Source organism: Condylura cristata, unplaced genomic scaffold, assembly GCF_000260355.1.
Source record: "Condylura cristata isolate star-nosed mole 26May11 unplaced genomic scaffold, ConCri1.0 scaffold00004, whole genome shotgun sequence".
In the NCBI taxonomy this organism is placed as follows: domain Eukaryota; kingdom Metazoa; phylum Chordata; class Mammalia; order Eulipotyphla; family Talpidae; genus Condylura; species Condylura cristata.
The window spans coordinates 16,486,201-16,499,004 of NW_004567105.1; the positions used below are offsets into that span (position 1 = coordinate 16,486,201).

Consider the following 12,804-nt stretch of genomic DNA (forward strand, 5'->3'; position numbering starts at 1 on the left):
AAGCCTCTCACTGCCCCTGAGCCTCTGGCCTGTACCCCAGTTCTGTATGTACAAATAAATCTTAAAAAAAAAAAAAAAAACTGACCTAAAAAAAAAGAAAAAGAAAAACTTACCAAAGGTTTAAAGATTATCAGAACTAATATAATATAAAAGTTATAAAACAACACCTTAAGTACAAGTTTTTCATAGTTTATCAGGTTATAATACAAGGCAGTCTGGGACAATATATTTTATATTAGGTGTGTTTGATTCATAACCAGAAAGTTACTCAATTTTAGAACAGGAAATTGACACTGTAATTGTGCTTAAATGGTTCATTTTGTATGCTGATAAAAGTCCTCAAAGAAAAACAATAGAAAAGAAATTTAAAAAAAAATCAAAACAGTAAAATTTAAAAGTCAAAATAAGATCTAAAGTAAAAAAAAGAAAACCAAACAAACCTCTCTTTGAAAATGGTAAGGAAGCAGAAATATGTCTAACAACATTATAAGATTTCCTCATACATACTTTTGTGTGTTCATATGGAATATCCACAGATGGGTGGTAGCATACTATGGTCCTGTTGTCAGATGTCAAAGCAAGTTCTACTTTGCTACATTAAAAAGGAAAGAAAAGAAAAAACCTTTAGAAACAGTTATATCCAAGGCAAAATAATTATTCTTAGAGCTAAGATTAATTAATTATGAATCCCTGGAGAATATATGCTACCTCATTGGACTGGTACTTCTATATATCTCAGACCACTCCACAAAAAAAAAAAAATGTCAGTCTAACCACCACAAAAAAAAACCCTATTGCACTATCCACTATTTTATCTAAATTATTCTTCAAATTACTTGTTTTTATTTTTTTTAAAGATTTATTTATTTATGCCTATAAGAACTAGGGTGTAGGCCAGAGGGGTGTGCGTGTGTGTGCATGTGTGTGTGTGCGCGCATGTGTGTGTGTGTGTGTGTACTGGTGGGGAAGTGTTGAGGATTCACCAGAGACAGAGTGGGGAGCAGAACAGGGAGATCTACTGAAATACACTGCTGACCTCAGCAGAAGAGACAGGAGAGGTCTGCTGCACCATGTGATGATATGCATTAGCTCCCAGGCTGGGGATCAAATTCATTCTGCAGTGGCTGTCCACAGCTTGATAGTACTGGGTCTTTAACCCTTGTGGCACCAAGAGGCCCATAAATTGTTTTTAGACTACCCAAATATTTGGAAGAGACCTTTGCTTGCTTACCACTATGATTAGAACTTCTTTCCCTTATCTAAAAACTACCTTCAAAAGTTATGAGGAGGGCATTGCTTGATCGAAAAGTTATTTAAAGTTCAAGATCAAAGTACATAATCTTCCAGGTTAAGGATCACTTGAATTTCTAATCATGAAGATTGTGGCTGAGTACATTTTCTAGATCAGAATTTCTGAAGTACCTTTGGCAGTACTATACAACTATAAGCCTCCTATAAAAAGGGTTCTGTGGTCAAATATACTTAGAAATTACTCCCCCCCCCCATTAATAATCCTCAGAAGAACACATTTGGGCAATACTCTTCTAAATACTTTTCTCCAAGAGTACTCCAGCTGGATCACATTCCTTTAGATATATACCAACTAAGACTGTTTTTCAAAGACTCTGTCAACTACTATTGTTCTTAGATCCACGTACATTCTAAGAAGCAAGACTTTCAGATTTTATTAAATGTATATTTTCTCTAAATGTCCAAAAACTTAACTTTCCAGGATTTTAACACCAATCACATTTGAATCAGACCATTAATTAAATTACACAGTGTATTTTATCAATAATGGATAAGGGTTTAGGTTGTTCCACCATGATTTTAAGGTTGGCTACCATAACATGGTTATCATGAGCACTTACTTTATCAAATGATTTTTGATGAAGAATTGCATTTTATATAATGCAAAAACAGTTATAAGACACAGCCTTTTCAGGTTCACAAGTATTATCTATTAATCTCATCTAGTTTTATCACTTCCTTAGTTCTTATCAAATTAAAGTAAAATTAAAACTAGTAACCCGAGGGGAAAAAATATTATTTCCTAAAATTTGCAATAAAAACAATGTAGCTTAAGAAATTACACTGCAGTGTCTGCTAACAGACTCTGCTATAGAGGAAAAGAGAACATAATATCCACATGCTGTTCTTAATAAAGGGACTAGACTCTAACATGTATCAAATTGTGGCTAATTTAAACATTTTAAATTTGGGATTAATCAACATCAAGCAAAATATAAATAAGTAAATATGTAAACAACAGATATGAATCTCAAGGAAAAAAACTATAAAAACGTATACCTTTTCCCAAAAAACTAAAGAAAACTTTGGATAGAAAACAGCATTTCTATTAGCACACGTCTTACAACAATTAAAGTATTCACTGAAACATGGTCACAATTTTTATTTAAAACATTTATAAGACCAGAACTGGGTAAATAATATCAGTGAAATAATTCTTTAAAATAAAATTAAGAATAATCAGAAAAAGTAGAAAACAAAAAATAAAACATTTCAGATACAACTAACAAACTTACTTTCTTCAGCCAAATTTTAATACATACCAATTATAGTCATCTGGAAGAGAAGAATATGTAGACTTATGACGAACACAATATAAAGCTCCATCTGCAAAAACCCCAAGGAGAAAGATTTAGTTAATTTAAGTATATGTTGTCACAAAAATGTAAAGCTAGTTTCACTCATACAAGTAACATTTATAGCTTCTTCATTACTGTGTTCCCTATAGCCTATTAATAAAAAAAAAGATTACCCAACTGCCTTCAAAATGTTAATTTCTACATAATTAATATTTAAAAGATAGCTGACATTTTCATAAGAGAAAAATTCTAGATATGCAAAGTATCAGAGATTCCAAATACATTTTATTGCACATCATTTTTAAAAAAAGGTTTATTTTAGGCTGTCCCTGGTGGTGCAATGGGTTGATGAAGTGCAGCACTATGAAGCTAGCCAAAGCCATTTCAGCACGAGTTTGATCCCTGGCTGGGGGGTGACCCACATGGCACAGCAGGCCTTTTCTGTCTCACCCACTGCTCCCCTCAGCAGTGTACTTCGTCAATTTGCCTGGTCTGCTCCTCACTCTGTCTCTGGTGAATCCTCTCACCACCCCTATGCTCCAGTTCTGTATGCATAAATAAATCTTTAAAGAAAATAAAAATAAAGGTTCATTTGAATTTGTTTATGCATACAAGAACTGGGGTGTAGGCCAGAGTGCAGGGGGTGAGAGGGTTCATGAGATAGAGTGGGGAACAGGAAAGGCTGAGGGGAGCATTGGATGAGACAAGAAATCTGCTTTGCCACATGAGTTAGTTCCCTTGCAGTGGTATCAAACTCATGCAAAAGCAGTTGGCAGTAGCTCTGAGACTTTCACCTCAGAAGACCCACACTTTATTTTTCTTCTTCTTTTTTTAAGTTGCACTTCACAGATACTGTGTATTTTACAAACTGTGTTCATGATAATTCTACCCCAAGCAAGTTTATACGTGCCATTTTTCCCAACAGTATATGCTTCTTCATCTCTGTCACATTTTGGCAATTCTCATGATATTTCTAACTATTTCATTTTATTAATATCTGTTATGAAGGCCATATAAGACAGGAAATTTATTATTTTTAAAAAGATTTATTATTATTTATGCATACAAGAGCTGGCGTGTAGGCCAGCGGCAGGGTGTGGGGGTGAGAGGTTTCACCAGAGAGAGAGTAGGAGCAGATTAGACAGACTGACTAAAATATACTGCTGAGGGGAGCAGGGGGGAGCCAGGGAGAGTCTACGGCCCCACGTGGGTTAGCTCCCTGGCCAGGGCTCAAACTCAAGCTGCAGTGACTGCTGTTAGCTTCACAGTGCTAATACTTAACCCCTATACCATCAGGGAGGACTGTGACGCCAAATTTAATGGATAAATGTTATGTGTGTTCTGACCAGTCATTCTCTTGTTTCCCTTTCCCTTTGCCCAGGCTTCTATTTTCCCAAAACAAAACAGTATTGAAATTAGGACAATGAATAATCTGACAATGGTTTCCAAGTATTTAATTGAAAGGAATCTCTCAATTTAAATCAAAAGTTGATTAAGCTTACTCAGGAAGACATATCAAGAGCTCAAATAGGTAAAAAGTTAGACCTAGACCAAACAGCTAACCATGTTTTAAATGTTCTTAAGAATAGAAATATAAAAAACAAAGAATAAAAAGGGGAAAATCCTGAAAGAAATTAAAAATGCTACTACAGTGAACGTATAAATGATAAACCAAAAGTTGTATTGCTGTTATGGAGAAACGGTTACTGAAGATCAAACCAACCTGAACAGTACGTTAAGCCAAAGCCTAATCCAGAGTGAGGTTTTAACTCTCTTCAATTCTATAAAGATTGAGTGGGCCTCCCTGATGGTACAACAGGTTAAAAGTACAGCACTACTATAACTGGATAAAAAAGATGTGGTACATATATACAATGGAATATTACTCAGCGACCGAAAAAGAGAAACACATGTCTTTTGCAGCAACTTGGATGGAGCTGGGAAAGATCATGCTTAGTGAGATAAGCCAGAAAGAGAAAGAAAAATACCGGATGGTTTCACTCATAGCAGGAGTATAATGAACCAGGTGGAAAATAACAAAAATAATGAACAACCATATACCAGAGACATTTTGTGGGGGTGGAGTGGGGAATGGAATCAAAAACAGGGTGGGGGGAGGGAAATGCACGGGATTATGGTGATGGCACATGGGTGACTTGGTGATGGGAAACCCGTGGGGATTACAATTGAGATGGGAAAAAAATGTACAAAATGATGTAAAAATAAACTTTTGTAATAAAAAAAAAAAGTACAGTACTACTTAGTCACAGCAGCCTCAGCACACGTTCCATCCCCCGCCAGGGTGCTGACCCACATGGCACAGCAAACCTCTCCTGTCTTGATGTGTACTTCATCAATCTGCCTGTTCTGCTCCCCACTCTTGCTATGGTATATCCTATCACCGCCTCTGCACTTCTGGCCTGTACCCCAGTTCTGCATGTATAAATAAATCTTTTTAAAAAATAAAAATAAAAATAAAAGCTGAGAAAAGTGAGGAAGTTGCTTGAGGTTTAAGGAAAGAAGTAATCTCCATCACATAAAAGTGCAAGATGAAGCAGATAAGGCTGATGTTGAAGCTGCAGTGAGTTATTCAAAAGATGAAGATGGCTAACAGATTTTCAATGCAGACAAAAGAGCCTTATATTTGAAAAAGATGCCATCTAAAACTGTCATAATTAGAGAAAAGTCAATGACTGGCTTCAAAGTACAGGCAGACTCTCTTATTAGGATTGACATAGCTTTCAGTTGAAATTAATGCCCATTTATATTAAAAAATCCTAGACCCATCAAGAATTATGCTAAATCTACTTTATCTATGTGCAATACAAGGAATAAAGTCTGAATAACAGTTCATCTGTTTACAGCATGGTTTCCTGAATATTTAAAGCCCACTGTTAGAACCAACTATACAGAAAAGAAATTCCTTTTAAAATACTGCTGCTTCTGGACAACGCACTTGGTCATACAGGAGTTCTCATGGAGATGTATAAGTAGGTTAAAGTTGTTTTCATGCCTGCTAATATAACATCCAATCTGCAGCCCCATGGATCAAGGAATAAATTTCCACTTTCAAGTCTTACTATTTAAGAAACACTATTTGAATGGTTATTGCCATCATAAATAGAGGTTCCCCTGATGGATCTGGGCAAAATCAATTAAAAATCTTCTGGAAAGGAGTTACCATGCTAGATTCCATTAAAATCTCACATGGGGCCCTCCCTGGCAGCGCAGGGGTTAAAGCACTGCACTAATAAGCCAAAGCCACTTTCGCAGGAGTTCGATCCCCACCTGCCCCAGAGGTGAGCACATGGCATGGCAGACCTCTCCTGACCCGCCCGCTGCTCCCCTCAGCAGTGTACTTCCTTGATCTGTGTGTTCTGCTCCCACTCTGTCTCTGGTGAATCCTCTCGCCACCCCTGAACTCTGGCCTGTACCCCAGTTACAAATAAACAAATCTTTAAAAAAAAAGATTCATGGAGTCAAAATAACAATTAATACAAGGTTGGAAAAAGCTGATTCCAAGTCATGGGTGATTTCTAGGGGTTCAAAACTTAAGTAGAGGAAATAATTCAGAGGTAGCAGAAACAGCAAGAGAACAATATTAGAAGTAGAACATGAAAATGTGAATGAATTGCTGTAAGTTCATGATAAATCTCTGGAAAGGAGTTGTTTCCTATGGATGAGCAAAGAAAGTCATTTCTTGAAATGGAATCTACCAGTGAGGACGCTATGAACACTGCTGAAACTGCAAGAAAAGATTTAAAATATTTTATAACCTTACTTGATATAGCAGCAGCAGCAGGGTTTAAGAGGACTCACTAATTTTGAAAGAAGTTCTACTGTGGGTAAAATGCTGTCAAAAAATATCACAGAAACTACTGTATGTATTAATCGATGTTATAAACATCAAATGATTTAATATTCTTAAAAACCACAATGTTCCATAATGCTAAGCTGATTATATAGTAAGTTTTAAATACCTCTTCTGGAATGTAGGTCTTTTTATCTTTGTTCATTTAACTTTCTCACTTAATCATGGTTTTATTTGCCTCTAATCTTTATGTCCTCCTTTTTCATTAAAAATAGCAATAATAGGGCCCTCCCTGCTAGCACAGTGGGTTAAAGCACAGCACTAAGAAGCTAAAGCTACTTCAGCATGAGTTCAATTCCCATCCTGGAGGTGATCCATATGGCTCCGCAGACCTCTCCTGACCCGCCCACTACTCCCCTCAACAGTTTACTGCGGTCAGTCCTGATCTGCTCCACACTCTGTCTCTGGTGAATCCTCTCACCACCCCTACACCTCTGGCCTGTACCCCAGTTCTGTATGCATAAATAAATAAATCTTTAAAAAAATTACAATAATAATGCTTTGCCTTCAATGAGTAATAAAAGAATTAAGAGATGTCAGGATGCAAGAAGTTAGGTAGTTAGGAATATTAAGTGATCATGTGATAATAGAATAATTTTCTGGGATAATCTAAATTAATTCTTAGTTAACCAGATATTTTGAAAACTCTAACCCATTCAGATCAGTTCAATAAACAGTTGTCATCTCTCCTACAAGGGAATCACTAAAGAAACCAAAATAAGACACTGTAAAATTTCCCATCTCAAGTAGGTAAAGTATAGGGAATTTTTATTTATCCAGGGATAGAATAACAGATTTTCAAATTAACTTGAGAGAGAACTATTTGTTGCCTCAGGATGAGACTAGGTAAATGCTGATTGAGTCTGATTTCCCATCAGTCTTAGGACTGGGTTCCTGCCAAGGCAACGGGGAAGCTAAACAACAGGGTCTTTCTCCCAAGTCTCAACAAAAATGCTCTTAAATAATCAAAACTGACAACAGTTTATCTTCACTCTGATTTTCTTGTTTATATCTAAGGTCTCTTCTCTTAGAAAATACTTCTTATATTCTTTACTTTAGTCTTCAAACAACATTTTCCCCCTTAAGCAAATCAATTACAAGTGGATAAATAGAACACATGAAGGAAGAGATTAAGGCCACAAGTGGAAATATGTAAGAAAGTTGGCTGACAAAGCTAAGTATGAAAAAGCAAAATTACTATAGCCTGAGAAACAGAACAGAATTCACCAAGGAAAAGGCAAATGAAAGTAAGGTTGGCGGGGAGTAAGATTTTAAGTCTGTTTTCTTACATGGGTTGACATTTTAACTATCAAACATGATTTAATAAGCCTTGAAAAACAGTATTAGACTGTATACATTAATTTAGGAAAGAAAGGCTGAATTATATATTTTTGAAAATGGCTAGCTAGGGCCCTCCCTGGTGGCGCAACAAGTTAGGACGCAGCCCTGCAAGCAAGCTGCAGCCACTTCAGTATGAGTTTGATCACTGGCAGGGAGCTGACCCACATGGTACAGCAGACCTCTCCTGCTTCACCCACTGCTCTCCTCAGCAGTGTATTTTGTCAGCCTGCCTGTTCTGCTCCCTACTCTGTCTCTGGTGAATCCTCTCACCGCCCATGTACCTCTGGCCTGGACCCCAGTGTATGCATAAATAAATACATCTTAAAAAAAAAAAAAAGAAAAGAAAAGAAAATGGCTAGCTAGGTACATAGGAATATGCCAAAATATTAACAATGATTATTCTTTTAAACGGAAATTGTAAATTTACCTTTAGTTGCTTATTTTAAAAACTTCTAAAAACATAATGTACTATGTGAAAATATAGTAAACATGGGGCCTTCCCTGGTGGCACAACGGGTTAAAGCACAGCACTATGAAGCTATCGCAGACACTGGAGCTGGAGTTCTATCCCAAGCCAGAGGAGTGACCCACAGGGCGTGGCAGACCTCTCCTGTCTTGCCCACTGCTCCCCTCAGCAGAGTACTTTGGCACTTCGCTAATCTGTCTGTTCTGCTCCCCACTCTGTTTCTGGTGAATCCTCTTACCCCCCACTCACCTCTGTCCTGTGGCCCAGTTCTGTATGCATAAATAAATAAATCTTTAAAAAAAAATAAACATGACTCAAAACAAGATAAAGTTCATCATTGCATGGCTGCCCTTAGCTAAATCTCACTTGGTTTACACCAATAACCTGTTTGATCCATGCTTCTGTTCTATATTTATACATATAAATACATACACACACACAAGATCAACTTTTAAAGGTACAGATGGAATGTTATATTAGATACTGAGTGACATACTTTTTACCCCCTTCAATGTAGAGATCTTTGCATGTTGGTAATAGCTGTGAAAGTAATAGTAAAGATGCACCATAATTTAGTTATTTTCTTGATATGAGTGAGGGTGTCTCCCCTTTCCATAACTGCAGACATTCTTGCTAGTAACAAGCACATACAATAACCAAACACTAAATTTTCTGCAACGGACATGTATTTCTATAATATTTGAAAATATTAAAACTCAAAAACATTAAAAAAAAAAACTCCCACTTACTTTGAATTGGAAATAAATTTTTCAAGACAGTTCTGTTTGATATGGCCCATTTTACTGCTGTTAGTGCCATAGTGAATGGAGAACCTATTTTCATCCCTGCTTAAAAGATAAAGAAACGTGTTACCTCTGGGAAGTTAAAATGACACAATATATTGAATACGAAAAGAATGAGATAGGAATTACTACCTAAAACTGCAGTCACAGCAGACTTTTAAACAACTTTCCCCATGCAATACAGAACAAAGATGCCCCATGGGAAACATACAAGATTATCACCAAATTCCTTACCATTTTCTTAAATACAAACTTCTCAATGCCTAGTGCAGTTCTTTGCACCCAGAGAGTATTCAACAGTAAATATGTAACTACCCTTAGAAACAGTCAGGCACACACACAGTACCCGGAATTACTGTCCATGTTAATGTGTCTGTGTACAAGCCCCCAGAAAGCAAACAAATCTTACTACATCACTTGAAGTACACTGTTTCTAATTAAATGAGAATTAAACAGGGTGTACTTTTAGCCTATTAAATACAAACTTTAGAGAAATACATACAAACAAACTCAAGTCCCAAATAAAATTTTAGCATCTTATAGTGTTTAGGTTTTTAACTTTCCAAGGGGCTTTCACTACCACTTCATTTTACTTTCATATTAATCATGTGAGGTATCTTTGATTCATGATGAAAGGAAAGTACAAAATTCAAATGACTTGCTTCCCAATGAAACTTTAGAGTCAGTCACTTACAAAATGATTTACTTGTCCACTCTAACGCTGTATGACAGCGAACGATTTACTTGTCCACTATATCGCGGCGTAACAGACAGCAAGGGTGGCAAACAAACCCAGGTCTTCCGACACTAGCTCAAGGACAAAATATTATTCATTCCTGGGAGAGAAGTTTCAGAGGCTTAAGTCCCTCAGCCTGGAATTCAACCTTGAAGCAAAAGCTGTGACGAGTTTCGGAGGGCCTGAGGCTGAGTAATCCGCTACCAGGAGCACCATCTAATAACCATGGGGACATCTGAAAGACTTCCACCAGCAGCGGTCTCCTAGCCACAAGCTCCGCTAAAAACGCTACCGAGTTGCGGGAGCACGAGGCTAGAAGCCCGCTCTTCTGTTGGACGGACGGAGTCGAGTGCACCAGGGGATTTCTCCAGCCGCGAAGCACAAATATATAACCTTAACACCTGAGCGCCACCTCAGCTTCTAAGGACTCGTGGGCCGGAGGTGAAGGGGAACGGTTACCTTGACAGCTGGTCACCGCCGAGTCACCATCTTGCCTCAATCCGGGGGCTCTGAAACGCCGCTCCAAGCGCCTTCCGGGCCCGCGAGGCACCCTGGGAGATGTAGTCTCCTCGGGAAAAAGCCCAGGGTGCATCGCGACGGTGATGGTGCTGTCTCAGCGCTCCGGCGTTTAGTTTCTGCATGCTGCTGGAACTTTACTGCGTTCCTGCATAACGTAAATCACCGCCCTGCGCGCTCAACCGTGGAAAGTAGTAAATACATTTTATTTTATACTAAAAAATGGAAGAACTCGAGGATGAATAAAGTTTTCTTAGAGAAGAGGCGTTTCAGAGAAGCACTGAAGGGTGTGGTGTGAGTTTGATGTTAGAAATGGCTAAGTGGGGATCTCCTCCAGCTGGCGAGTCGGGCGCTATGTTCCCAGGGCTTTGTTGATACTCATTATAGAAGGACGCTACGGGTTAAAGCACTGCACTATGAAGCTCTCAGAGGCCACTGCAGCATGAGTTCGATCCCCAGCCAGGGAGCTGACCTGCATGGTTCAGCAGACCTCTCCTGACCAGCCTGCTGCTACCCCTCACAGTGTGTTTCAATAGATCTGCCTGCTCTGCTCCCCACTCTGTCTCTAGCGAATCCTCTCACCCACCACATCTCTGGCCTGTACCCCAGTTCTGTAAGCATAAATAAATCTTCCCCAAAAAAGGGAGGGGGGGACAGTATGCAAAATCAGAGCCTTACCTTGCATGGGAAAGAAAAGATCCCTGGCCACTAATGGCACTCTCTTGTAGTTGCCATCAATACTTTTTTCTCTCACCTGTTGTGAACACTGCCTCACTTTTTACAGGTCTTGCTAAAATATCTCAGAGAGGACTACATCATTAAAATAGCCTCTCAATGCCATTCTTTGTTTTTCTTTATAACATGTTCTATTATAACACGACATTATATTTTCATTTGTTTTCTTCGTTAATGTTTAAGTGTGTTTTTGTTGTTTTTTACACTGAGACAAGCTCTGCGCAGGCAGCAACAAGTATTGACCATACTACATACCTTACACAAACTCAATCTCTGGAACTGTGCTTGATTTGATTACAGGCCTTCAGTATTGAATGGAATAATTAGATAGCTACAGACATCCAAGACAGTAGGTCCAGTAGAAAACCCTTCCTGCCCAGCTCCTGAATGATAGCATCCTTCTGTGTTTGGAGCCTGGTGGGCAGACTTTCCTGTGATCAGATGAACAATCCCCAACCCTGCCTGAATGATAGCATCCTTTTCTGTTTACATTAACGTCAGTTTCTGTTCCTGCAACCAGGAACCCTGACTAAAATAACATTCTTCATTTACAATAAGTTTATTAATGTTTCTATCCGCTCTCCATAAGGATGATTCCATGTCTAATTTTGCATCAGTTTTTACTAGCAGAATCTTGTATGATTCTTGATGTGTAGAAGGCAATCACCAAATTGAAAAACTACATGAAGCCTTTCCTGTATCTTATGCTCTTCTTGGTATCTTCTACACCTACAGGATCTATCACATCAAATTATATACATTTGTTTAAATATTTCCCCTATTAGAAAGTAAGTTCAAGATCAGACATTCTACCTTTCTCATGTTCCTAGGGGGCATCTGGCCCCTAGTAGGCAGAGAATGAATGAAGGCAGGAAGACAGGAAAGAGGGGGTAGGTGCTGAGAATACACAGCAAAGGGCACTCCATGCCTTAGAGGGGGACACGTGTGGTGAGGCTAATAGATAACTGGCCATTGTGAACTTTTTAAAGAACATAAAGTATAGAATGTTTTGGAGAGCATAGAGAGGACTTCCCAGAAGATGGTACCAGCCGAAACTGGAGAGATATTAGTCAACCCACATCTAACTCTCTAAAACCAACATTTTCATTTTCACAACTTGCTGTTATTTTCAGTCACATCTTGATGCTTTATCACCCTTGGTTTCTCTACTTTGTCTTCCTTTGGCAGCCCTTCTTTCCAAATACTTAGATCATTAATATCTAGTCATATTTATTAGTAATAAAGGCAACATTTTGGCCTCCATTTTTTTCAGTTGGTTATCATTCCAGGAGGGAAAAGGAAGTTTTTATTGGCATCCTGAAAACCTCACAGTGGGGTTTGCCCAAACTGAACAAAGAGAATAAGAACCAACAGAAGGAAAGATTTGGGTATGGACACAAAGGAAAGAGAAAAATGGGTACAATGTAGCTGTCAACAACAACAATCAAACACTGAAATGAAAAGGAAAAAAAAAAAAGCCCGTAACTCAGGTTTGTTGTTGAACCTGTTTAGTTTTCTGAACACATTAAATAATATGGAAAAGCAACTCTCAAACTTTGGGGCCTTCCATGGTGCCTGGGGATGTACTTGTTAAAGACACAGACATGTGAATTGCACTCACAAGTTGTTGGTGGTGAATGGGCATGAGTGGGCCTGGGGGGTGAGATGAGTTTTGAAAATTTTGCTATAGAGTATACTGGATGGTAAAGTATCATACTCAGAAGAAA

At 38.3% G+C, this 12,804-nt stretch overlaps 1 protein-coding gene across 1 annotated transcript in view; it reads right to left on the reverse strand.

Moving 5' to 3' along the window:
* MRPL42 (mitochondrial ribosomal protein L42) overlaps nt 1–10,366 on the reverse strand; it is a 24,398-nt gene extending 14,032 nt beyond the window's left edge. Inside the window, exons 1-4 of the mRNA XM_004675812.2 lie at nt 10,286–10,366; nt 9,037–9,132; nt 2,574–2,637; nt 508–592 (exon numbers count right to left, since the gene is read on the reverse strand). Of these exons, the coding sequence (XP_004675869.2) occupies nt 508–592; nt 2,574–2,637; nt 9,037–9,130 (243 nt within the window). The 5' untranslated portion in view covers nt 9,131–9,132; nt 10,286–10,366. The remainder of the gene's footprint in view (nt 1–507; nt 593–2,573; nt 2,638–9,036; nt 9,133–10,285) is intronic.
* Between the last annotated feature and the right edge of the window lie 2,438 nt (nt 10,367–12,804).